Source organism: Danio aesculapii, chromosome 14, assembly GCF_903798145.1.
Source record: "Danio aesculapii chromosome 14, fDanAes4.1, whole genome shotgun sequence".
NCBI classification, from domain to species: Eukaryota; Metazoa; Chordata; class Actinopteri; order Cypriniformes; family Danionidae; genus Danio; species Danio aesculapii.
The window spans coordinates 48327813-48355587 of NC_079448.1; the positions used below are offsets into that span (position 1 = coordinate 48327813).

At 33.1% G+C, this 27775-nt stretch overlaps 1 protein-coding gene across 1 annotated transcript; it reads left to right on the forward strand.

Moving 5' to 3' along the window:
* The first annotated feature begins 5522 nt into the window (after window positions 1-5522).
* Window positions 5523-27655, forward strand: cabp2b (calcium binding protein 2b). The gene is made up of 7 exons (XM_056472598.1): window positions 5523-5971; window positions 9384-9629; window positions 22186-22216; window positions 22309-22440; window positions 24929-25038; window positions 27160-27307; window positions 27395-27655. The coding sequence occupies exons 1-7, from the start codon at window positions 5885-5887 to the stop codon at window positions 27418-27420; spliced, it is 780 nt and encodes a 259-aa protein (XP_056328573.1). The 5' UTR covers window positions 5523-5884; the 3' UTR covers window positions 27421-27655.
* Window positions 27656-27775: the final 120 nt, after the last annotated feature.

The following is a 27775-nucleotide window of genomic DNA, read 5'->3' on the forward strand; positions in this document are numbered from 1 at the left end:
ATTATTTATGTTTATTTATATTTCATAATTTATATGTATTTATTTATATTTATTTATATATTTTTATTTAACTGTATTTATATTTATTGAATTATATTTATTTATTTAATTATTTTTATTTATTTTACTTTTTTGTACTTATTTAGTTTTAAAAAATTATATAAAAACCTGTGTTATTTTTATATTGCATGCAAGCTTGTGACATTGAAATAAATAATTGCAAAAAATTTTATTTTTAATTTTATATCATTAAAAAAATGCTTCACACTTTTAGAATACTTATAAAATACTGTGTTGATGCAATTTTGACTCAGAAATTGCTAGAAAATTACATAAATACTTACAAAATATGTGCAAGTAGCACATTAAATTAAGTAGTAATGTTGAAGCAGAAAGACTGAAATTGCCTTTTCTTGTAAAAAGTTTTCCAGTCTGAGACTTTGTTTGATTTTTAATAGCAGTTAAAATTGATCAGTAATAATGAATATTTTTTAATTATACAATATTAAACCAATTAAATTGTTCGGTAATTTTATATAATTCTCATTATTAGGGCATTTGCATTAATTCTCTAAAGTGGCTGTTTAATTAAAAATCTGAGAAATATTTAATTAATTTATAAATTTATCTAAAGCAGATTAAACGGATATTATAGCAGAGCCGTATAACCGAACGCATCCCACAGTTAGCATTACACCACAACAGACATCGAATATATATGATTGATCAATAAAGAATAGATCTGGTCTATTTTACAAGCTCTTATTTCTCTCTCTTTTGTTATTTATGCTCAATGAGCCCTTTCCTTACCCTTTCAGTGTGTGTTTCTCCTTATATCCCGCTCTGCTCCTGTGTTTTCCCTAACGAGGCCGCAGAAAAGCCTGGTCACTCAATCCTGCAGTTTTACATTTCGGGTTTTGTCGTCAGTCCCTTCGTCTCCCTGTCTGACGCACAAATACGCCACCATTTTATCTCCTCTTTCATTTTCCGTTAGCAAGCTTTCTCTAAGTCTTAAGCTATACATTATACATCAGGTGAAGAAGACAGACAGACAGACAGACAGGGAGGAGATTTCAGATTTTATGTCAGTAAATCTGCTTAAATATGATCAGCTGAGTGTAATTAAGGTGTTGGGACTACATTTCAATGCACTGATCAGCAGTGTACAAAGTAACCCAACCCGGGGTCATTCAAATGTAACCCTGTATACATTTCTGGAGAGCGCGAAATACGCCCCAGGAGCTACATTTTTTTTTTTTGCAGTTGTTGTTTTCGCAAAACCACCAGAAGCCACTTTCTATGCTTTTTCAGATCTCAAATTTCTCTCGTGAGTGCCATCCATGGCTGCTGTTCTCATGTAAATCCAGGCCGCTGACGATTGACTAACCGATTGACCAATCTCCTCAACCACCACCTTCCCTAAACCCAGCCCGATAGTGTTTTCGAAAGCTCTGAATGACTTGCCCACCACCTTCCCTAAACCGAACCAGCAGTATTTTCAAAAGCAAAGCAGAAAAAGAAAAGCCCTTGTAGCAGCTTTTTTATTTTTTTATTTATATTTTTTACCACGTTTTCAGATTTTACCACATTCTCACCCTGTTATTTACTTGTTTATTTAAATTTTTGCTTTTTGTTTTTATATTACCAGCTTTCTGGAACCGTTCTTCACCGGACTCAAATCCCGTCGTCACTGTCAACTCCTCTCTGCGTCTCATGTCCGTCAACGTACATGGTGAGCCTCTGGGCAAACTGGTAACAGTGGTAAAACTGTAAACACTAAGGTAAGCGGTCAGCTGGTCACGCAAAAAGAAACAGAAGTCGTCGGCAGCATCATGCTGCCACGTAGCGTTCGTTTTAAAGACAAAATGCAGCCATACGTAGCTGTGGCTATATAATTTGCACTCTCCAGAAATGTATACGGGGGTACGTTTTCATGATGAGCCTGTGTTGAAGTAACTACACTGTAAAAAAATACTCAGTTAAAAAATTTAGACAAACAGCTTCAGGACATTTTTGAGTTTACTTAAATCGAGTCAAGTGCAGTACTCGGGTTGAAAGTTGAGTCATCTCAAAAAAGCGAGTCAACTTTTTTTTTGTTTAGAGCAGGGGTCTCAAACTCAAATCGGTGGGGGGCCATTTCAGTGACTGACAGTTCATAGGAGGGCCATTTTAACATTCAAGCACAGGAAAAAAGAGACGTAATGGTGCATTTTAGGACAACAGACCTGATGTTTATTATTCAAGCATTACCTGTCACAAATTAACAAATCAGCACGTTTTTTTTTGCTTCACACAACTGCTGAAATATATCTGTGGCGGTTTAAATTAGCATTTTAAATAGTCATAATAATAATTATAATTATTATTATGATGATGATGATTATTATTATTATTATTATTATTATTATTATTATTATTATTATTATTATTATTATTGTTGTTGTTGTTGTTGTTGTTGCTTTACCAAAAGTTTAACAGATAGCACAAGAAAAGCACAGACAGTTTGGGTAACTTTACTGACTTTACTGGCAATTGTTCTTCTCAGAATCTTTCTTTTTTGTAAAACTACAACAAAGAGGGCTAAAGTAAGTATATATTCACATTAACTTTAACATGTTCAATCCAACCAGCAGTAAAATGTACATAGTTTTCATAGAAATCTAGAAAATCTATTAAATGAGACCATTTGAATCGAGCATTAGCAAAATTTGCATAATTGTTACACCATCAGCGTAACGTGTAAGCCTTGAAAAAGTGTTTCTTCAACAAAATACAGGTGCTTATAAAATTAATAATAATCAAATGACCCTTGAATATTTAAAAAAATAAAGCTTTAGGAAAAATACAGCACCTACAGTATGTACATTTATTTCAACGTTTAAATTAGCCACAGAAATAATCTGCATATTCGTTACGGTCCATTCACACGGGGCGTCAGTGTCAACGCTTCCCATTCACTTTGAATGGGTGACGTCAAGCATTGCTGAACTGAATTGTGCATCCGTCGGTGCTGCTTCAGTGGCGTTGCTCGCTGCAGAAGTTGGGACTTTTTCAACTTTTCAAGCGCCGACGGAAGCGTCAGCCAATCAGATCATTGTATGCTAAAACACCAGCTCAGACAGTAGCCGATTGCGGACTAATTTTATTGGCTGACGCTGCTATGACGATTGCGTCAGCCCCAACTTCAGACACAACCTCTGTCAAGCGTTGACGCTGAAGCCTTGTGTGAATCGGGCGTTACTCTTGACCGCACGCTGAGAGAAATCGGAAGTTAAACTGAAATGCAGTATAATATAGTGCAGTACTTTAAACGTCCAATAGGTGGGGGTCAAAACCACAAGTGGCTTTACGCAACAGCACAAGAATGATAGTGATTCAAAAACATTTGAATCAGGGGGCCGAATCTTGTTATATTTTTGACGTCATTTGTGGGCTGGAAGGAGGGCGGGCCATAAATGGCCCGCGGGTCCAGAGTTTGAGACCCCTGGTTTACAGTGTATAGTTAATGTAATTAAATTACTTTTTCGCTGACTTTTTTTGTAGATTTTTATTTTTTTCTTTGGAGGAAACACACGCCAACACGGTGAGAACATGCAAACTCCACACAGAAATGCCAACAGGCCCAGCCGGGGTTTAAACCAGCGACTTTCTTGCTTTGAGGCAACAGTGCTAACCACAAAGCCACCGTGTTGCCCACAATTATAAATAATATTTATCATTATTATTATTATTTTTAAAAATATAGAAAAATTTGCTTACATTTTACAATTACATTTAAATACAATTTCTGTACTGCAAAATTAAAAACAAGAACTTAATAATAGCAATAAATCAACAATGGCAACAATAATAACTGAATTTTAACAACAGTTTCTACTATGTAATTGTATTTAATTTCTATCTTGATTTATGCTTGATCATGTATAAAATCAAACTTTTAATTTGCCTTGTAAAGCAAAATGTGTGTTTATGGTACCAAACACTCACTTATCACCAATCTGCTTATTAAAGCTTAGATAGTTTGTTTTTCAGATCACTTTTTGACCATTTTCAGTGTAAATTCTACATACAGTGTATACAGAGCGAGGAAATTTTCACATTATGTCTGATAATATTTTTTCTTCTGGAGAAAGTTATTTGTTTTATTTCGGCTAGAATAAAAGCAGTTTAAATTTATGAACAATTTTAAGGTCATAATTATTAGTCCCTTCAAGCATTTTTTTTCGATGGTCTACAGAACAAACCATCATTATACAATAACTTGCCTAATTACCTTAACCTGCCTAGTTAACCTAATTAACCTAGTTAAGCCTTTAAATATCACTTTAAGCTGTATAGAAGTGTCTTGAAAAATATCTAGTCAAATATCATTGACTGTCATCATGGAAAAGATAAAATAAATCAGTGATTAGAAATGAGTTATTAAAATTATTATGATTAGAAATGTGTTGAAAAATCTTCTCTCTGTTAAACAGAAATTGGGGGAAAAAAACAGGGCTAATAATTCAGCGCGTAGGGGGTAGGGATATATAATTAATAAGCCACGACAACAAAGGATTTTATGTTTTTAAGGATTTTATTATTTTTATGATATTAAAAATCCAAGGCAGCAACAATTTTAATTACAGTCTTAATTATTTTATAGATTTTGAAAGACTTAGTTTTATTGTAGCGAATAGTAAGCTCTGTGGTTACACAAATTTTCATCATATCTTTTTACCGTTTATGAAGTGTCTATTATTATTATTATTATTATTATTATTATTATTATTATTATTATTATTATTATTATTGCCACACTTTATTTTCATGTTTCATTATTTTTTTATCATATCTTTTTTTACAGTGTATGAAGTGCCATTTCATTTAAATGTTTTTTTTTTTTAATTATTGTTATTATAATTTATTTTCATGTAAAATTCATGCTATAAACAAAACATTAACCAAGACTTTTAGCTCAATAAACTGCTAATCAGCTGCTTATTTGTCGCGTTCTTTTTTAAGGGACCTTAAGCTCTGGAAAGGCGCCTTATAAATAAAAATTAATATTATTATTTTTATTATTAATAGTAAGTAAAGTAGTGGTTGGGTTTAGGTAGGATTAGAGATGTAGAATGAGATCATACTGTATAAGTGCTAATAAACAGTTAATAATAGGCAGGTAACAAGCCAGTAGTAAATGCTGTGAATTATTTCTTAAACTGAAGTGTTACTGTTGTTGTTGTTGTTGTTGTTGTTGTTATTATTATTATTATTATTATTATTATTATTATTATTATTATTATTATTATTATTATTATTATTATTAAACTATACTATACTATCATAGAAGCCTCTTATCTCACAAAGCCAATGCACTTTAGAAAGCTGCCAGTAACTCAGACAGAAAAGGACAACGGAAAGATAAGGAGAGAAAGGTATCGGATCAGATTGAGTGTCACTCCCGAATGTTAGACGTCCAGAAAGCAGACATGGTATCCTTCAGTCCTCTTTCGTGCGGATAAAACAGACCCCAGCAGAGCAGAAGCAGCACAAACTGAGGACTTCGACAGACCAGCAATGACCAAGAGACACTTATCAGATGTGTTTTACTCCTGATACATCCTTGTGAGAGGCTTAACAAAAGAAAAATTAACGAAAGAAAGATGTGTAAAACAGAAACGGCTTCAACGTGATTTGGAGGACAATGAGCACATGCACCTTATAATTCAGCTTGAGTGACTGAATGCATGAGGGGAATTTAATGAGAGAGTAATAAAGCAATTGCAGAGGGAAACTTCAGAAAGGCACAGGTACAGGGAGGGGTGAAGCAGGTGTAGTCTTACGGAGAGAAAGAGAGAGAGAAAGAAGAGGCAGAGAGAGGCGCGGGTTCACTGTCGCCGAGATGTTCATGATTATTCGAGAAGGATCAGCCCCAGGAGCAGGAGGCACCGGCGGCATGAGCGCTCCACCCGAAAGAACCGCCAAACAGGTACAGATCATGATCAGACTAACCTGGAGATTGAGTTTTGACTTAAGCAAATGAATGTAGTCTGGTTAAACAAGGTAATTCACCCAAAATTTAAAATGTAGTCACCGTCTAGTGGTTCTGAACTTTTATGTTTGTGTTTTTTTCTGTTGAACACAAAAGAAGATATTTTGAAAAATGATGGAAATCTGTAACCATTCATTTCTATAGGGTTTGTTTTTCCTAGAATGGAAGTCCATCAGACTAACCTGGAGATTGTATTCTGCTTAAAGGGATAGTTCACCCTAAAATTAATGTTTAGTCACTCTGGAATGGTTCCAAACTTTTATGTTGAACACAAAAGAAGATATTTTGAAAAATGCTGGAAATATGCAACCATTGACTTCCATGTTGTTTCTCCTAGAATTTAAGTCAATCAGACTAACCTGGAGATGAAGAAATGACTTGAACAAATTAATGTAATATGTGTAAAGGGATAGTCCACCAAAAATTATATTTAGTAACCCTCGAGTGGGTCTGAATTTTTATGTTGAACACAAAAGAAGATATTTTGAAAAATGCTGGAAATATGCAACCATTGACTTACATTTCAGGGTTCCTACGGGTGCTGGAAATCCTGGAAAATGCTTGATTTTTAATATAGTATTTTCAAGGTTAGGAAAGTGCTTGGATTTTGGACAAAGTGCTTCAACCTGCTTGAATTAGAAATTGTAGAGCTCGAAATTCGTTTTGGTTGCATATGCGCCTGAAATTGTGACTATGCGTGCTCAATTTATTTGTGAGCATTTGTGCGAGTGCATAAAATTGTTGTTGTGCGACCAGTTTTCACTGCAAAATGTTCACATATTTAGAAGACATTCACGAAGAATGCATATTTGCACCTAAAAACGGCAAACGGAGCGCTCAGAAATAGATTAAAACAGGCATGTCAACTTGCCACTACACCCAAACAAAATCTGAATGTAAGCTCATTTTTTCTTAACATTTCATTTAACTTTAGGTAGAAAGAGACTAAACTTAAAAAGATACTTCATCCAATAACTGAACTTTTTTATTTTCTTTTATTTTTTGTTTGTTTGTTTGTTTTTTGTTTGTTTTTTTACATTTTTGGGTAAGTTATCCCAAAAAATCTATGTTCCAAAGTATTCAGCAGTTTAAGTTGAAATGTCATATTGCGTTTTTTAAAATAGCACAATGGATTTAAATGTGGAAAAGTACAAACAGCATATATAAACGTAATTTATCCTGATTTTTAGGTGCTGGAAAAGAATAAAAGTGCTTGAAAAGTGCTGGAATTTGAAGTTAGAAAAGGTGTAAGAACCCTGCATATTGCTTCTCCTAGAATGGAAGTCAATCAGACTAACCTAGAGACTGAGTTTTGACTTGAACAAATGAATATAAGCTCTGAATGTAGTCTGCTTAAAGGGATAGTTCACCCAAAAATGTACTCACTGTCGAGTCGAGTAATTCCAACATTTTATGTTGAACACAAAAGAAGATGTTTTAAAAAATGCTGTAAATATGTAACTATTGACATCTATATTGTTTCTCCTAGAATGGAAGTCAATCAGACTAACCTGGAGATTGAGTTTTGACAAATGAATGTAATCTGGTTAAAGGGATAGTTCACCTAGAAATGAAAATGTATTCATCATGGAGTCAGATTGTTCCGAAGTTTTAGGTTGAACACAAAAAAATATATTTTGAAAAATGTTGGAAATCTGTAACCATTGACTTCTATAGTGTTTGTTTCCCCTAGAATGGAAGTCAACCAGACTAACCTAGAGATTGAGTTTTGACTTGAACAAATGAATATAAGCTCTGAATGTAGTCTGCTTAAAGGGATAGTTCACCCAAAAATGAAAATGTACTCACTGTCGAGTCGAGTGATTCCAAACTTTTATGTTGAACACAAAAGAAGATGTTTTTAAAAATGCTGTAAATATGTTACCATTGACATCTATATTGTTTCTCCTAGAATGGAAGTCAATCAGACTAACCTGGAGATTGAGTTTTGACAAATGAATGTAATCTGGTTAAAGGGATAGTTCACACAGAAATGAATATTTACTCACCCTTGAGTGGTTCTGAACTTTTATGTTTTTGTTTTTTCTGTTAAACACAAAAGAAGATAATTTGAAAAATGCTGGAAATCTGTAACCATTAACTTTCTTATAGTATTTGTGTCTCCTTGAATGGAAGTCAATGAGACAAACATGGAAACTGAGTTTTGACTTGAACAAATGAGTGTAATCTCTAATTGTAGTCTGGTTAAAGGGATAGTTCACCCAGAAATGAAAATTTATTCATCATGGAGTCTGATGGTTCCAAAATTTTAGGTTGAACACAAAAAAAGATATTTTGAAAAATGTTGGAAATCTGTAACCATTGACTTCTATAGTGTGTGTTTCCCCTAGAATGGAAGTCAATCAGACTAACCTGAAGATTAGGAAGTGATAGTTCACCCAAAAATGAATTTACTCATCCTCAAGTGGTTCTAAACTTTTATGTTTTTGTTTTTTCTGTTGAACACAAAAGAAAATAATTTGAAAAATGCTGGAAATCTGTAACCATTAACTTTCATATTTGCGTCTCCTAGAATGGAAGTCAGACTAACCTAAAGATTGAGTTTTGACTCAAACAAATGAATTTAAGCTCTGAATGTAGTCTGGTTAAATGGATAGTTCACCCAGAAATGAATTTTTACTCACCCTGGAGTGGTTTTGAACTTTTATGCTGCACACAAAAGAAGATGTTTTGAAAAATGATGGAAATCTGTAACAATTGACTTCAATATTATAGGAGAAATAAGTACTATGGATTTAGATGGTTTTTAATATCTTCTTTTTTGTTCAACAGAAGATAATAAAAGGCAGTCAGAACTAAACTGGGCGTCAAGGTGGCGCAGTGGGTAGCACGATTGCATCACAGCAAGAAGGTCACTGGTTCGAGTCCCAGCTGGGCCAGTTGGCATTTCTGTGTGGAGTGTGCATGTTCTCCCCGTGTTGGCGTGGGTTTCCTCCGGGTGCTCTAGTTTCCCCCACAGTCCAAAGACATGCACTAATCCAGTGTTTCCCAACCCTGTTCCTGGAGGCACACCAACAGTTCATGTTTTAGACGTCTCCCTCATCTGACCCATTAACTTCAGGTTTTGGAGTCTCTTCTAATGTTCTGATGAGTTGTTTCTGGTGTGTTTGATTAGGGAGAGGATGAAAATGTGTACTGTTAGCGTGCCTTCAGGGACAGGGTTGCGAAACTCTGCATTAGAAGAGACTCCAAAACCTGAAGTTAATGGGTCAGATGAGGGAGACATCCAAAACATGAACTGTTGGTGTGGCTCCAGGAACAGGGTTGGGAAACACTGCACTAATCAATCATCATTTACCTATGTCTAATCTCCTGTGTCTCCTGACAGGTTCAGGCCGCGATCAAGAAGAAGGTGGAGAAACAGAGGAGGCAAAGTGAAACGGGTTTGTCGGAGGCATTTAACAGCAATACAAGAGCAAAAATGGCACAGAAAAAAAGTCAGCCTGTCCAGCCTCCCCGCCGAGCTGGAGAGGAGGAGGAAGAAGAGGAGCCTGTGGAGGCTGAAGAAACTGAGGAGCCCAAGGAGAAGGAGGATTCTGACCTCGGACCCATTGTGGAGTCTGTTTTTGGCCAGGTAAGAGCACCACCTGTGGGCACCATTCGTATTTACACATTCACAGTGTGTTTGAGTCCTCCCAGTATTGAAAGTAGTCATCATGAAGCAACGATAAAAAACCTTTTCTGTTATGCAATGTGATGCAATATATACAGTATATATACATACACACTACCTGACAAAAGTCTTGTCATCAATCCCAGTTGTAACAGCAACAGATAATAAGTTGACTTCTAGTTGATCATTTGGAAAAGTTGCAGAAGGTTTTTTTTTTTTTTTGATCATCTGTTGAACTGCATCCCAATCATCACAAATACGGCAGAAGACCTAATGAAACCAACATGGACCCAAGATTCTCACTGAAATCAGTCAAGTTTGTTTCAAGCAAAGAAGGTCAAGGTGCTCCAGGATTGGCCAGCCCAGTCACCAGATATGAACATTATTCATTCTTTCTCTACTGCAGCATGACTTTATATTCTATACTGGACATTATTTCTGTTAAGTGACAAGACTTTAGTCTAAGCAAAGTCAGACCTTACTGTCCTAATAAAATAATTAAAAATCAAGGCATGATCATATTTTATTTTGGTAAAAACAGCGTAATCTAGAGGCCTTTGCCTTCCATATGAGCCTTTTTCTGATACCAAATGATCAACTAGAAGTCAAGTTATTATTGTAAATTATTGTTGGTCCAAAAATTTGGATAGGTGACAAGACTTTTGTCAAGTTGGGCGTGTATAAATTATTTATATATATATATATATATATATATATATATATATATATATATATATATATATATATATATATACACACATACATACATACATACATACATACATACATACATACATACATACATACATACATACATACAGGATGGTTAATTACATTTGTCTTTAACTGTATGTGACATGAGCATAGCTCATAGTAACATGTGTTAGCTAGTTTGTTCAGTAATGTTTGATGGAGCAACATTTATCTTGCTGAACATTTATAGAATTTATCTAGAACATTTATAGAATTTATAGAATTTATCTAGAACATTTATTGAATTTATCTAGAACATTTATAGAATTTATCTAGAACATTTATTGAATTTATCTAGAACATTTATAGAATTTATCTAGAGCATTTATAGAATTTATCTAGAACATTTATAGAATTTATCTAGAACATTTATTGAATTTATCTAGAGCATTTATAGAATTTATCTAGAACATTTATAGAATCTATCTAGAACATTTATAGAATTTATCTAGAACATTTATTGAATTTATCTAGAGCATTTATAGAATTTATCTAGAGCATTTATAGAATTTATCTAGAACATTTATAGAATTTATCTAGAACATTTATAGAATTTATCTAGAACATTTATAGAATTTATCTAGAGCATTTATAGAATTTAGAAGATTTATAGAATTTATCTAGAACATTTATAGAATTTAGAACATTTATATAATTAATAGAATTTATCTAGAGCATTTATAGAATTTATCTAGAGCATTTATATAATTAATAGAATTTATCTAGAACATTTATAGAATTTATCTAGAACATTTATAGAATTTATCTAGAACATTTATCTGAATCTTTCTATCCAATCAGAATCAAGACTTTCAACAAACCACGGAAATGCACTTGTGTCCTAAAGTGAGTGATCTTCATTAGCAGAAAGGTGTTTAGGTGACTGTCCGGCATGAGATGACAGGTTAAGGATCTGTCCCAACAAGCCCGTCCTGCTCTTTAGCCTGCTGGTGTTGCTTTCCTGCACTGGGATAAGCTTGCGTCCAGAGCTAATCACCTGATATTGAGCAGTGAGCAAACCAGAAACCCAATCTTGCCCGCTCACCTTTCTGGAAGAGGGATCATTGTTTCTTACTGTCATAATTATTTCATTGCCTTGGAGATATAGATAGCTGCAGGCTAATTTAGGAAGGTGCATTCACTGCTGCTTATCCGAGTCAACATCTTTGCATCTATGTACACTGTAAAAAGCAGTTAGTTGACTTTACTTAAAAACAGTGAGTAAATCTGTTGCTCTTTAAAGCGATTATGCTGGGTTTCACTCAATTCCTTGTGGCTCCAACAGAAATCGATTAAGTTAACTTAATTTTTTTTTACAAATTTAAGTAGACTAAACATACAACAATTAAGTTTTCCCCTAAAAAACTTTTTGTTTTGATTGTGTTGAATTTTGTTCATTCACACAATTCAACTCTTTCAATTCAACTCAACTCAATTCAGTTCATTCAACTCATTTTAAATATGTCATTTCAACAAGCAGCATAAATCTTTTTTTTTGGGTGGGCTTTAATTTACTGTAAGTTTACTTCTAAATTCTGGTTTGATATTTATAATTGCTCTCATTAAAAATGTTTTCAATCCCACCTTTTGTTTAAAATTGTTTTTTTTTTTGGTTTAACTAAAATTAGATAAATTCAATGAATCGTTAATTCAATTCAGTGAATGCATTAAAATTAAGTAAATGAACAATGTACATAATTATAAAAATTAAGTCAACTTAATTGTTCCTAGTTAAAATTAAGTTTTTTTTTAAGTAAAGTAAACTTGTCGCTTTTAAGGCAATGAGTTTACTCACTTTTTAAAGTAACTAATCACTTTTTTTAACAAGCACATAACTGGACATAAAATTGGAGGACACGTCAGTTTGTTTTAGTTTGCATTTCCGCCGTGATGTTCATTAGAGCACTCGTTGAAACTCTCTATTGGATTAAGTTACCAGCGAACGGGTGCCGTAAGATAAAGGGTTAAAATGTTAGGTTGACTATAGTCTGACATCTGATTATCTTTAAGTCAATAAATAAAGCAGAGGATTAGAACTGGATACATGAGTTACTCTACAGTTAAGCACAAGAGAGGGTTTTATTTCTACATCCATTTAATAATGCATTCATTCCCAGCTGCACGTATGGCGCTCTTTAAAAACAAGGGACTCAAACTACAGAGAGACTGATAACTTTATTTTATGCCGCAGACCAATTTAGACTGTTAATCAGATAAAATAGCTTTCTTATAAACATAAATTTTAAAGAAATGCAGGGAGGAATCGCTAAATAATATGACTGAAGTAGACAAATATAAAGGTGGGGTTTCCTCTGGGTGCTCCGGTTTCCCCCACAGTCCAAAGACATGCAGTATAGGTGACTTGAATAAACTAAATTGGCCATAGTGTATATGAATGTGTGTATGGGTGTTTCCCAGTACCGAGTTGCAGCTGGAAGGGCATCTGCTGTGTAAAACATATGCTGGATATTGTGGCAGTTCATTTTGCTGTGGCGACCCCGGATGAATAAAGAGACTAAGCCGAAGGAAAATGAATGAATGAATGAATGAATGTTTCTATAGACCCACAGCATTTATAGTGGCCTTTGAGCATAAATGTATAATATTATAGTTTTTATTGTTCGTTTTTTTTTTTACTCAATTTTTAGTAAATTTATTGTGTTTTTGTCATGTTATTTCTTTATATGCTTATATACTTTTTTTTTACATTTTTTATTTTAGCTGACTCTGTGAAAAGTGGCAAACATTGCAACAATTTTATATAAATAATTTGTTGTTGTTGTTGTTGTTATTATTATTATTATTATTATTATTATTATTATTATTATTATTATTATTATATTGAATTGTTTTTTAAATTCTTTTTAATAATAAAATATTTTTGATTATGATTATTGTATTATTATTATTATTATTATTATTATTATTATTATGTATTTGTAATAATTTTTAAAGTAATCTTATAATTTTAAAATATTTTGATTATTATTATTGTTATTATTATTATTTTGCCTGCTAATTTAGGAAAGATGTGTATGCGTGTATTACTACTTGTCAGCAAAAAATATATATAATTATTATTGCTTTATTATTATTGTTTAATAATAATAATAATATTTATTTATTTATTTTTTATAATAAAATTTTTATTATTGTTTTATTGTAATTGTTATTATTATTATTATTATTTATTTATTTATTTATTTATTTATTTGTTTATTTATTTTGATTAATTCAATTTTTTATGATTTTAAATAATAAAATATTTTTAATTATTATTATTGTTTATTATTATTATTATTTTGCCTGCTAATTAAAAAAAGAAGTGTTTGTGTGTATTCTTGTCAGCTAAAAAAATTATATATATATATATAATTATGATTATTGTTCTATGATTATAGAAGCACAACCTGAAAGGATTATATTTCTTCTGACGTGTCTTGTGTCGCTACATATAGAACACAATAAAATTACTTTTTCTCATGTACAGCAGCTGCTGAACACAAACACATCTGTGTCTCCACTGTCCCACAATGCACTTCTCACAGTGACCTCGTCTGACTCCAATCGTTCTTAGACATGCTTCATCATACAATAAAATAGCATCCATCTATTTGCTGATCTCTTCAAGACTAAAAAATATAATGTTGGCACAGAAGCGTGTGTGTGTGTGTGTGTGTGTGGATTAGAGTAGATTATGGTTCTGTCAGGCTGATAACACGAGCAATGTCACCGTGTTTGACTAAAATATGAGTGCGGATTAAAGAGAGGTTCCCTGTTCATCTCCCCAAAGGTGTGTTTTGATTAGACTGGGATTATCTCTCTCTCTCTCTCACACACACACACACACACACACTTTAACATCAGAGCTGAATTCATTTTTGCTCTCAACCTCCTGGATTCCTCATTTCTCTTTCTCTGCTCTAGTCTGCCAACACTGTAAAAAAAGTCATGAGACAAAAGTAATAATAAGTAAAAAAATACATTTAAATAACTTAAAAATAATAATTTCATAAGTTTCTCAGGTTTCAGCAATTTGTTTTATCTATGCAGAGTTTAACATAATATTTTTAGTCAGTTTCACTGGTTGAAATTCAGATGACTAGAAAAGTTCATTTGATTCAACAAAAAAATTTAAGGAAGGAATAATTTTTGTATATTATAGAGTGATAATGTTACAAGAGGTGGCGCAGTAGGTAGTGCTGTCGCCTCACAGCAATAAGGTTGCCGGTTCGAGCCTTGGCTGGGTCAGTTGGCATTTCTGTGTGGAGTTTGCATGTTCTCCCTGCGTTCGCGTGGGTTTCCTCCGGGTGCTCCGGTTTCCCTCACAGTCCAAAGACATGTGGTACAGGTGAATTAGGTAGGCTAAATTGTCCGTAGTGTATGAGTGTGAGTGAGTGTGTATGGATGTTTCCCAGAGATGGGTTGCAGCTGGAAGGGCATCCGCTGCGTAAAACATGTGCTGGATAAGTTAGCGGTTCATTCCGCTGTGGTGACCCGGTATTATTAAAGGGACTAAGCCGAAAAGAAAATGAATGAATGAATGAATGAATGAATGATGTTACAATTTTTATTTTTTAACCAATATAGTTAACATTTCAGAATTCAGACTTTTTTTCCCAGAATTGTGAGCCATCTTGAATTCAAGTGATGCACTTGTAATTGTGGCATAAATCACAAGGTAGAAACTCAGATTAAAAGAGCAGTCAGAATTGTGATATAAACTAAAAAATGTGCAAGAATTGTGAGAAATAAAGTCAGAATTTTAAAAAAGAACCTTTAATATTCAATATAAACTCAAAATAGCATATAGAACTTTGAGGAAAGAGAGTGTGCATGTTCTCCCCATGTTGGTGTGGGTTTCCTCCGGGTGCTCCGGTTTCCCCCACAGTCCAAAGACATGCGCTGTAGGTGACCAACTAAATTGGCTGTAATGTATGTGTGTGAATGAGTGTGTGGGTTTTCCCCAGTACTAGGTTTCAGCTGAAAGAGTATCTGCTGCGTAAAAACATATGCCGGAATAGTTGACAGTTCATTCCGCTGTGGCAACCTCTGAAATAGAGGCTGAGTCGAAGAAAAATGAATGAATGAATGAACTTTGAGGAAAAGTCAGAATTGTGAATTGTTTATAAACTGTCGCCTCACAGCAAGAAGGTCGCTGGTTCAAGCCTCGGCTTGGTCAGTTGGCGTTTCTGTGTGAAGTTTGCATGTTCTCCCTGCGTTCGCGTGGGTTTCCTCCTGGTGCTCCTGTTTCCCCCACAGTCCAAAGACATGTGGTATAGGTGAATTGGGTAAACTAAAATTGTCCGTAGTGTATGTGTGTAGATGAGTGAATGATGTTTCCCAGTACTGGGTTGCAGCTGCATAAAACATGCTGTAATAGTTGGTGGTTCATTACGCTGTGGCGACCCCTGATGAATAAAATGGACTAAGCTGAAAAGAAAAGTTAATGAATGAATGAATGAATTTTGAAGAAAAAGAATTTTGATATTTGTTTCGTCCAGATTTTTTTAAACGAAACATTTCATCTGAGATTTTATGTCTGCTCTTAAACTTGCAAACAAATGACATTTAGTATTGAATTTGAGATGAAAATGATGAAAAATGAATGGAAGTAAATGAGACGATATGAGTGTAATAAACGCATGCTCATTTTGCACAATACAGTTGAAGTCAGAATTATTAGCCCCCCCTGAATTATTAGCCCCCCCCTGTTTATTTTTTCCCCAATTTTTGTTCAACAGAGAGCAGATTTCTTCAACACATTTCTAAACATGATAGTTTTAATAACTCATTTCTAATAACTGAATTATTTTATCTTTGTCATGATGACAGTAAATAATATTTGACTAGATATTTTTCAAGACACTTCTATACAGCTTAAAGTGACATTTAAAGGCTTAACTAGGTTAATTAGGTTAACTAGGCAGGTTAGGGTAATTAGGCAAGTTATTGTATAATGATGGTTTGTTCTGTAGACTATAAAAAAAATTGCTTAAAGGGGCTAATAATTTTGACCTTAAAATGGCCTTTAAAAAATTTAAAACTGCTTTTATTCTAGCCGAAATAAAACAAATAAGACTTTCTCCAGAAGAAAAAATATTATCAGACACACTGTAAAAGTTACCTTGCTCTGTTAAACATTATTTGAGAAATATTTAAAAAAGGAAGAAAATTTCAAAGAGGGTTTAATCATTTTGATTTCAACTGTATAAACTACACACTGTCCAAAAAAACAGCCCTAAACCCTGCACTGCTCCTGACATGATTTCTCCTGTTCCTCAAATCTCCTTGCGCTCAGCTGTACATCATCCCATGCCTCTCCGTCTTTAATCTCAAATAGAGGGATTAAAAAAGCTTCTCGTTTTCTCATCTAATTCTCACCCTCCCGCTCCGCCATCTCTCTCTTCAGCTTCAATCCACATCATTAGCATGGAGCTGCAATCTGAGTAAAGAGACCAGAGGAGAGCGTGCCGATTGATTAAATGAGCTGTGAAAATGAATTGAGACAAGTGTGCTTGGATTAAAACCGTAACGCTGTTGGTCTTTCAGATAGTTCTACCAGAGGGTCTGCGGAGAGAAATAATGCTTTTAGTAAATAGGAAGGACTTTAAGTAGCCTAATATGACACGTTGTGCTGTCACTTTAAAAATACACAGCATCTTCATTGAGGATTGAGGAATGGGAAACTGCACTAATCCATCTATGAAAGATAAAATGAAGAAGGTAAGAGAAATATTTGTGTATAACTGAACTGTGTTTGTGTTCATTGTTACAATAACGTAGATACAGTTGAAGTCATAATTATAATTTTTTTAAATTCAAATATTTCCCAAATGATGTTTAACAGAGCAAGGGAATTTCCACAGTATTTCCTATATTATTTTTTCTTCTGGAGAAAGTCTTATTTGTTTTATTTCAGCTAGAATGAAAGCAGTTTTAATTTTTTTAAAGCCATTTTAAGGTCAAAATTATTAGCCCCTTTAAGCAATATTAGTTTTCGATTGTCTACAGAACAAACCATCATAATACAATGACTTTTTGAATTATATGGAGTCAATCTAGGGTTATATATACTTTACTGTGAAGTAGATGTACTCCATTGGAGGCATGTCTGGGCATGCAGTACACGCCCCATTTTGCTTGACTCCACCCCCTTGTAAAATCAGTGCCAGAAATCATTCATTCATTTTCTTTTCGGCTTAGTTCCTTTATTAATCTGGAGTCACCACAGCGGAATGAACCGGCAACTTATCCAGATATGTTTTACACAGCATATGTTGCCCTTCGAGCTGCAACCCATTACTGGGAAACATCCATACACACTCATACACTACGAACAATTTAGCTTACCCAATTCTCCCATGTTTTTGGACTTGTGGGGGAAACCGGAGCACTTAGAGGAAACCCACACCAACACGGAGGGAGAACATGCAAACTCCACACAGAAATTGTGCTTGTGCGATTGTACTACCCACTGCTCCACCATGCTGCTTCTAGTGGCAGAAATGTAAAGTGCAAAGAGAAAATAACATCGTAAACTCAAGCAAATCAGCATATATGTGTATATACTGTATGTGTGTGTATATATATATATATATGTGTATACATAATTATTATTATTTTAAATTGCAAATATTTTAGTTTTTTTTGCACTAGTTGATTTTTTTGCAGTTATTTTTTTTGGTTTTCAAAATTCCTTTTTGTTTCTCAAAACTTATTTTTGTGATTATTTGAGATTTGCATTTTTTTTTACTTTTTTTTTTTTTGCTTAATATTTTACTTTTATTTGTATTCTTTTTTTAAAAACTTTTTATGTAAGATTTTTCAGTAAAATACTGTTTTTCCAGAGCAACCCCTTCCCCTTACAGGTGAGGGAATAAATAAATAAACTGATGGTAATATACAATTTTTTAAATAAAATAAAGATAAATAAATAAATAAAAAGCACTGCCGTTATAATACTTTTCAGGGGATACATTTCTACGCAAAGTTACGTTGTAGTCCCCTCAGATTACATTAGGGATAGGTTAATTAACCTCTAAATCTACATATCTTAATATGTTATAGTACTTTTCCACCTCTTCAGAAAAGTATCAGTCTTCATTTGTAGACATGCAGTCATTTTATTCCATTACAGACCTGTTTAAGTCTCTGAATCCACTGAGTCACCTTTGTAGAACCTTCTTCCATCCAATATTAATACTTTATTTTTCATTTGCAAAAATTTATTTTATGTTGCAAGTATATATGGCCCTATATTGACTCCGTATATACCCTAACTTGTCTAGTTACCCTAATTACCCTAGTTAAGCCTTTAAATGTCACTTTAAGCTGAATACTAGTATCTTGAAGAATATCTAGTCAAATATTCTGTACTGTCATCATGGAAAAGATAAAAGAAGTCAATTATTATGAATTAGTCAATAAAACTATTATGTTTCTAAATGTGCTGCAAATGTGTTTGCGTTAAACAGACATTGGGGAAAATATTCAGCAGGGCTAATAATTCTGACTTCAGCTGTATATTGTAAGGAAAGTACTTTAAATGGTGATGAAAAGTAAATGAATGTAATATGAATAAATCAAACATTGACTAAACTGTGCTTAATTAGATTAAGTTGTCTCAAGTGCAATGTGGCCCCACCCCAAGGGTGTGGCTGAGTTTAAAGGGGCGGAGCATGTGGTACCAGGGCCCCGGCCACCTGAAGACGCAGACGGAGAAAATGAAGTAACTTCTGAGTATAAGCAGCCTCTGAATGCGCTCGTCCAAAACTGCACCCTGCTGCATAACATCGTCGGGCCGGCGTGCATCTTCCTCAGACAGGGCTTCGCCAAATCACAGCTTGTATGTACTAGCAAAAACTAAAAAAACTCAAAATCACAGCATCATCTGCATCCTCCAACCGGCATTAATCACATCATCTCAGTCATCTCAGTTGAGTTTTTCTCATCGTCGTGAATCATTTCATTGGATTATTGCAGATCAAAAGACATTTCATTCCATGACATTTGCAACAAAATATTGCACTAATAAAGTTTTTTATTTTATTTTGTTTATTTTGTATTTGAGGAGAAAAAAATAAAGCATCACTGGTGTTTAAAGTCATGGATAAAATTGTGAATTGTATTCATAAATATAAATATTTTAAAGAGTATTTGTCAATACTAAGTTGTCCAAAACTACTTCAATAAGTGCTTTATTTTTTTTATTTTTGATTTTTTTTAATTAATTTCTAATGCTTGCTAAGGTAGCATTTATTTAAAATTAGGTTTTTTGTTTTTTTAGAAATCAGTCAGCAGACACACAACGTCATAAGACATCAATATCAGGTTGGATTTCGGTCACCAGCATCTAAGGTTTTTAGGTTGCGTTGGAAAGTAACCAAAATGCAATGTCTGTTCAACATTAGACATTGATATCGGCCTGACGTTGGGTTCTGACGTCAACCCGATAGTATTTGAAAAAAAAAAAATTGCACTATTAAAGTTTCTGGACATCTAGGGGTTTTAAAATGTGCATGTTTTTTCTTTTTATTTATTTATTTTTTATTCTATTTTTTATTTCATTTTATTTTTTATTTTATTTTATTATTTTTTTTTATTTAAAAAATTGTTTATATTTTATTTTATTTTATTTTATTGAACTCCCCTCTTTCTCCACTCTATTTTAAAGAGCCCATATTATGGGTTTTTGAAAATGCCCTTCCATGTAGTGTGTAACACAGCTCTAAGTGAAGGGAAATATCCAGCTAAGGCTTAAATCTGTAAGTGTACATTGTTTAAAACTATTGATTCATCTATAAAAGAGTCGACTCATAGTGCTTCAAACGAGTCGTCTTGATAACGAGTCATTAGGTGTTTCGTGATGACGCGGCTACGAAACACAAGTAGTTGGGCGCGCAAACCCGGGAGATTTGAAACCTGCGGCCCCGCCCACTAACAGAAAAAAAGTCTCACACACACAGAGACACACACACATGTGTGCACTGTGACTACTTTTATATTGTAGATTAGCTGCTGGGCATTTCACTCTCGCGCTGAAGCCTTGTCCGTGTCGACCAATCGCAGCAGGCTGTCATCGGTCCAATCAGCGCAGATTAGCTTCGCGCTGAGGAAGGGTTTGGGAACAAATGAATCGTTGAACGATTCATATGGGAGTCGCTGGGATAATTAGGTAAAAATAAATGCAGATTATAAGACCATCAAAGTGTTTTTTGACCTTGCATGCATATTAGACTGTTGTTGGAGACCCTTACAACCTAAATATGATCCTATTTCATGTATAATATGGGCTCTTTAATTTATTTTATTTTATACTATTTTATATAATTTTTTTATTTAATTTATTTTTTTTTTTTATTCTTTTTAAAATTTTATTTTAATTGAACTCCACTATTTCCACTCTTCTGATTTAGGATAATGTAAAGTTTGTATTAGATGAGAAAAAAAATAATTCATCACTGGTGTTTAAAGTCATGGATAAAATGATGAATCATATTTATAAATATAAGTATTTTAAAGAGTATTTGTCAATACAAAGTTGTCCAAAACTACTGCAAAAAGTGCTTATTTAATTTTTTATTTATTAATTTTTTTTTAATGCAACAACATTGACTTTGGCCTGACAGTGAGTTCTGACGTCAACCTTATTTTCCTTTCCAAACAAAATGCAACATCCCACGGCGTTGGGGTACAACCACAATCTGATGTCATGTTGACGTCATGTGCCTGCTGAGTAGGATTTTTTACAGTCACTGTGAGGGCACTCAGTTAACAGAAAGCATTTTGAGCTGGATTTGTGGCATATGTAATCCACTGCTTTACTGCGTATGCATGTGAGCTATATGTAATTGGGTGTTAATGTAAATGGAAAAGAGACTCATCAGTGGGAATTTGTCATCTGGCACTCTGTTAAACCTCATCTGCTCTCTGTACAGCCTGTAGTGTGTGTTTCTCTGGGTGCTCCTCCAGCTAAACCACCCAAATCTCCTTATATTTAGCTGTTGCCAGGCATCTTTCACTGTGTAATCTAGTGAATACCCATGTCAACACGGTCTTACACGCTAGAACTAGTCCTCAAACTCACATTCTGTTTCAGTTTCTCATAACCACTTACATATTGTGTGTTTTGTCTATCGTTTTCTGTCTGTATTGTTTTCTCTTTGTTTCTGAATGGTTAAAGTAGTAATGCACCGATAATGATTAATGATTTTTAAAAGCAGATTGTCACGCATTAGGTAAAGTGAGCTGCTCTATTTATGTTTCAGAATATCAACAGATGCACACGTTTTCTGAGGGGGAAAGCCCCGCCCATTAATGACAATCCCGCCCTCATTAGCATAGACAGACCTGGGTGAGAAAAATCCTCTATGCTAAAGAGGACGGAGCTACAAACGGCAGGGCTGAGTGAGATCTCACAATCTCATTTGAATTTAAAGCGACAGTCACCAAAACGGCCTAAACCTAAAAACATGCCGTTTCAAAGAGTTATAAAGCATTATTTGTGTGGTATTTTGAGCTGAAACTTCACATACACACTCTAGGGACATCAGAGACTTGGTTTACATCTTGTAAAAATTAGCAAAATAGGTGCCCTTTAAGTATACAGTACATTTTATTCCAGAATAGAGATTGGCTGAATTAAAACAAATAAAAGACCATTTCTGATTTCCGGCCAGTCAACCGGTGCATATCTACATCTAATATTGTGAAATTGATCGTTAATTGATTAATGTGTGTCTTGTGTCTGTTGATTTGACAGGACAGGGAGCTGCGGCCGGAAGAGATTGAAGGTATTAAAGCACAAACTCTTTTTCACACAAGAGTCTGACTGGAAAACCTTCTGTTTGTGCAGCTCAGCATCTGTTTGTGTGTGTTTCTGCAGAGCTGAGGGAAGCTTTTAAAGAGTTCGACAGGAATAAAGGATACATCAACTGCAGAGACCTGGGCGAATGCATGCGGACCATGGGTTACATGCCCACAGAGATGGAGCTGATCGAGCTGAGCCAAACCATCAGTGAGAGAACTTAATGTGTTCTTCTGATAGTAATGTAATAATGTGCAATGTGGTGTTTTAAACTTCATTTGTTTAACATTTTAATTTGAATACTTTAGGAAAGTAAAGGACTGACTTGTAAAGCAGAGTTAAAAAAACATTTACAATAAAAACATTTGGTAACACTTTATTACACACTGAATCATTTATTAAGCATTAGCAATTAGTGAATTCATTACTTGTCAAGCATTAACTCTACATTAATAAATGTTAGTAAGCAGTTTATAAATACATCTACGAATGCTCCATTCTTGATTTATAAGCACATTTAAAATGTGCTTAATGATTGTTTTCATACTTTATTATTAAATGCTCTTTACTAAATTCAGTATCGCATTATTTACAAGCCATTTGTATTTAAGAGTAGTTGGAGGTTTTTAAGATCATTCAGAATGAGTTAGTAAATGATTAATAAACTATTCCAATTAACATTTATATATTTTATTATTCAGGTATATAGTGATGGTTACTATTTATGTTAATAATTGCTTTATTAAGTCAACTTCATCCAGTTTTGTGACCTAAATCCCTTATAAATGACAAGTAAAGGCTCAGTATCAAAGGAACAATAAATGTTTGCAATCTTGTATAAAAAATGTAGTTACTGCAAACTTTGCTGAATAACAGGAGAGTCAAAATACAATTAGAAATGCATACAATTAAATAAAATTGAATAAAACAACAATATAATAATTTATGAATGATAAATAATAATGATACAACACGTTATTTAGTGACGTTTAAACTGTACATTCATTTTATTTTAGTTAAGATTGTCATTGATTTATTTTTCATTTGATACAGTTTCATGTGTGTATCTTAAAACAAATAAAGATGAATAGAGTCATCTGGTTTCTTTATATCCTGTTTAGAATATAACTCAGCCTTTAATTGCCATTTATAATGCATCTATAAAGCATAAATCGTCCTCACGTTAGATTAGGTCACAAAACTGGATGAAGTTGTGTTAATAAAGCATTTATTAACATACTAATTAACTATTACCAAATGCCTGAATAAATGTTAATTGGAATAGTTTATTAATCATTTATTTATGCAATCCGAATAATCTTTAAAAACCAACAACTTCTCTCAAATAACTGGTTTGTAAATAATGCAATACTTAATTTAGTAATGAAAAAGTAATCATTAACAAGGTATGAAAATACATTCATTACGCACATTATACATGTGCTTATATGTCATGAATAAAGCATTTGTAGCTGTATTTATAAACTGCTTACTAACATCTATTAATGTAGAGTTAAAACTTAAATAATGAATGAATTATTTGCTAATTCTTAATAGATGATTTATAGCGTGTGGTTATAATAAAGTGTTACCAAACATTTTCATTATGTATTTTAAAGTATTTTTAAAAACTTTAAAAGGTTTTAAATGTATTAAGAGAAGAAATAAAAATTAAAATAATATCTGGAGTTATAAATGCATTGTATTTCTAAGGATAAACTAATCAGATGTCATTTCTTTTGTAATTTAGAGAATAAAATAAAAGATTATATTTTTTTTAGATTAATTTAGAAATACATTTTTGTTTTTATTATTTTATAAGTTTATCAGTAGAATTTAAGAGAGGAAATTTAGTCACAATCTTTTATTTTCAAAGATTAAAAAAATAAAAATAACTTAATTAATTATTAATTAACTTAATTAATTAACTTAATTAATAATATACTTAATTAATTAAAAATAACAGATTTAGAGACGAATGTAAAAATAAGGGAAAAAAATCGGTTTCTGATGGCACCAGTGGTGTAGTGGTTGGTGCGTCGACACATGCACTCCTGTGCTCACGGCGACCTGAGTTCAATTCCCGCCTCGTGGTCCTATACTGATCCTTCCCCTCTCTCTGCTCTCCATGCTTTCCTGTCAATACTCTCTACTGTCCTATACATTAAAGGTGAAAACCCCGAAAAAATAATAATTAAAAAAATAATAATAAAAAAAAGGTTTCTGTATTTTCTAAGTATAAAAATAATAATGAAATGTAATTATTTAATTTTGATAGAATTAAATTATAATATTGTAATTTAGTTCTAATAAAAATAAAAAGACAAAAATCCACTGGTGTTTAAAATCATATGTATTTGTCAACATTTATTTATTTGTTTGTTTAATAATAATAATAATAATAATAATAATAATAATAATAATAATAATGTAAAACCTCTGGTCAATTAAGATGGCAATAAAAGCAAAAAAAAACATGTTCTCCGTATTTTAAATCATAAAATAATTTAATTAATTCCAAAATATTTACATTTGGTTAAAATTTGAGAAGACGGCAAATGCATTGTGTTTAAAGTTGCCTAATATTGTAAAAATTAAAATAGCAATATGTGATAATAAGAAAAACTAAAGACTTTTATTAAGAAATACATTTCACTGCTGTTTAAAGTCACACGCTATCTGTATATATATTTTTAAGCTGGAGGTAAAATTGACTTCGAGGACTTCGTAGAGCTCATGGGCCCCAAAATGCTGGCAGAGACGGCGGACATGATCGGAGTCAAAGAGCTGAGAGACGCTTTCAAAGAGGTACAGACACTTAATTACACTCGCATATGACTCACTTCTGATATATGGGCACATTTCAAACATTTTCCATACATTTTCCTTAAAGGTCCTGTGAAGTGCTTTAAAATGGGCTTTCTTTAATTCAACGTTTGACGTAATCTCAACTGAAACATGAACACAGGGTGGGACATAAAGATATCTTGTACAGTTGAGGTCAGAATTATTAGCCCCCCCTGAATATTTTTTTCCCCAATTTCTGTTTAACAGAGAGAGGATTTTTTTCAACACATTTCTAAACATAATAGTTTTAATAATTAATTTCTAATAACTGATTTATTTTATCTTTGCCATGATGACAGTAAATAATATTTACTAGACATTAAAGTGACATTTATTTTAGAAGAGTAGAACCGTTCCTTGTTTCCTTTTATTTTTATTTTTTTCCTCTAATTTCTTTTTTTTCTTTTCTTTTTTTTCTTGTCTTCCCTTATATATGAGAGTAACATATGTTTTACCTAATATTACTATTTATTTGTATTTCATCTTAATATTATTTATGTTTTTTTATTTTTTATTTTTATAGAGCCTAATAGTATATGTGTGCGACAGGTTTTGTTTGTCTGTTGTGTAAAAAAAAAAAAAAAAAAAAAAAGTGAAAAGCTATCTGTACTGTATGTTTCATATCTAATAAGTTTAATAAAAAAATACTTTTGAGAAAAGTGACATTTAAAGGCTTAATTAAGGTAATTAGCCAAGTTAGGGTCATCAGGGTTAAGTTAGGGTTTGTTCTGTAGACTATTAAAAAAAATAATGCTTAAGGGGGCTAATAATTTTGACCTTAAAATGTTTTTTATTAAAACCCGCTTTTATTGTAGCCGAAGTAAAACAAATAAGACTTTTTCCAGAAGAAAAAAAAATAGTCAAATATTATTTACTGTCATCATGGCAAAGATAAATTAAATCAGTTATTAGAGATGAGTTATTAAAACTATTATGTTTAGAAATGTGTTGATAAAATCTTCTCTCCGTTAAACAGAAATTGGGGAAAAAATAAACAGTAGGGCTAATAATTCAGGGGGGCTAATACTTCTGACTTCAACTGTACATATATATTTTATTTAAGGTTTTTCTTTTTTTAAATACAAAAACAGCACAAAGGAAAATAGCTGTTATAAACAGCAAACCCAGCAATAAACAGAAAATAAAAATAAATCAACGTGAATAAACCAACAAATGGGGGACATTTACTAATCAAAGCAATCATAATGTTCAAATGTAATGATCAATTGTTGCAATGAATGGTTGGCATAGCACTAATCAGTTGTGAGGAAATCCAGAAAAGCTTGCTATGCAGTTTGAAATTGGTGTTGAGATTTTGGTTTCAAGGAGCGTCGTATCATCTCGAGCTCAATGACCTGAAACAATTCTCCCATCCACTCTTTGAAACATGGAGCATCAGAAGTTTTCCAGTTTAAAACTACCCTTTTTTTCGCAAGAGTTAAAGGTCCCATGAAATTAAAATAACGTTTTTTAGATATTAGTATCAGTATTGTTAGTTTTTAAGATGTCTATAAGCTAGTGTGCATCAAAACAGTGACAAAATTCACGTTTAGAAGATATAAAGCCGATATAAACATGTAAAGCTTGTAGTTGGTCACTTCCACCTGAATAGATCAACAGTTTTATTCACGTCACCTCAAACTTCAGTGTCTCATCAAATCTTGACCAATCAAATGCTCTCTAGTGTCTGACATGCCCCGCCCTCTTCAAGATGCTTGTCATTTGCTTTTCATTGGATGCGCTTGAGCTCAGCCACTCTCACTGCCTGAGCGGTGATAAAAACGAAATGCTATTGGCTGTTTTTTTTAAAGGGGAGGAGCTACACTATGTCCCACCCTCTCTTCATGTTTCGGTTAAGATTAAGTCAAACATCGACTAAAAATGCACATTTCAAAGCACTTTATGAGACCTTTAAGCCCATAAAAAGGGACTGAAAAAGTGTCTAATGTCTCAGAATATACAAGAATTAAATTAAAGTAACTTTAAGTCAGAATCTGCCAGGGGTATGAATAGTTTCAGGCTTGACTGAATAATAAAAACATTGGTCCATGAGGATGCTGACAGTCTCTCTCTGCTGTACAGTTTGACTCTAATGGAGACGGTCAGATCAGCGTGACGGAGCTCAGAGAAGCCATGAAGAAGCTGATGGGAGAACAGCTGAACTCCAGAGACATCGATGATATACTGCGAGATGCAGACCTCAACGGAGACGGACTGGTGGATTTCGAAGGTAAGAGAATGTAATGCACAAGTATGATGATTTTTCTCTCCGTGTTTTTCTGTGGCTGAATGTGTTTTCTTTGTGTTTTTGCTTCAGAATTTGTGAGGATGATGTCACGCTGATGTCATCATGGCGCAGCTATTTGAACGTTTTGCATGGGAACGCTGTTTGTAAAAAGAAATATGGATTTTATATATTAAGAATTATTTACCACTTATTTAAATCGTGTATTGTCATTGTCCTGTTGAATTGGTATTTTCAGAGATATTTCGCATAATGAGTGTATTGAATTTGTATAGTGTGCTTCTTTTTAAAAAAACTAAATTAAATCAATTGATTACAGTTGTTTGATTATTATCTGTTCATGCGTTGTCTTTTTTACTTGACTTGCACTCTTAGTATATATGAGCAAAGATCTTCATCAGTTCTATATGTTCATTTCTGACAAAAAAAGAAAACAGTCATTTTTCTAAAACG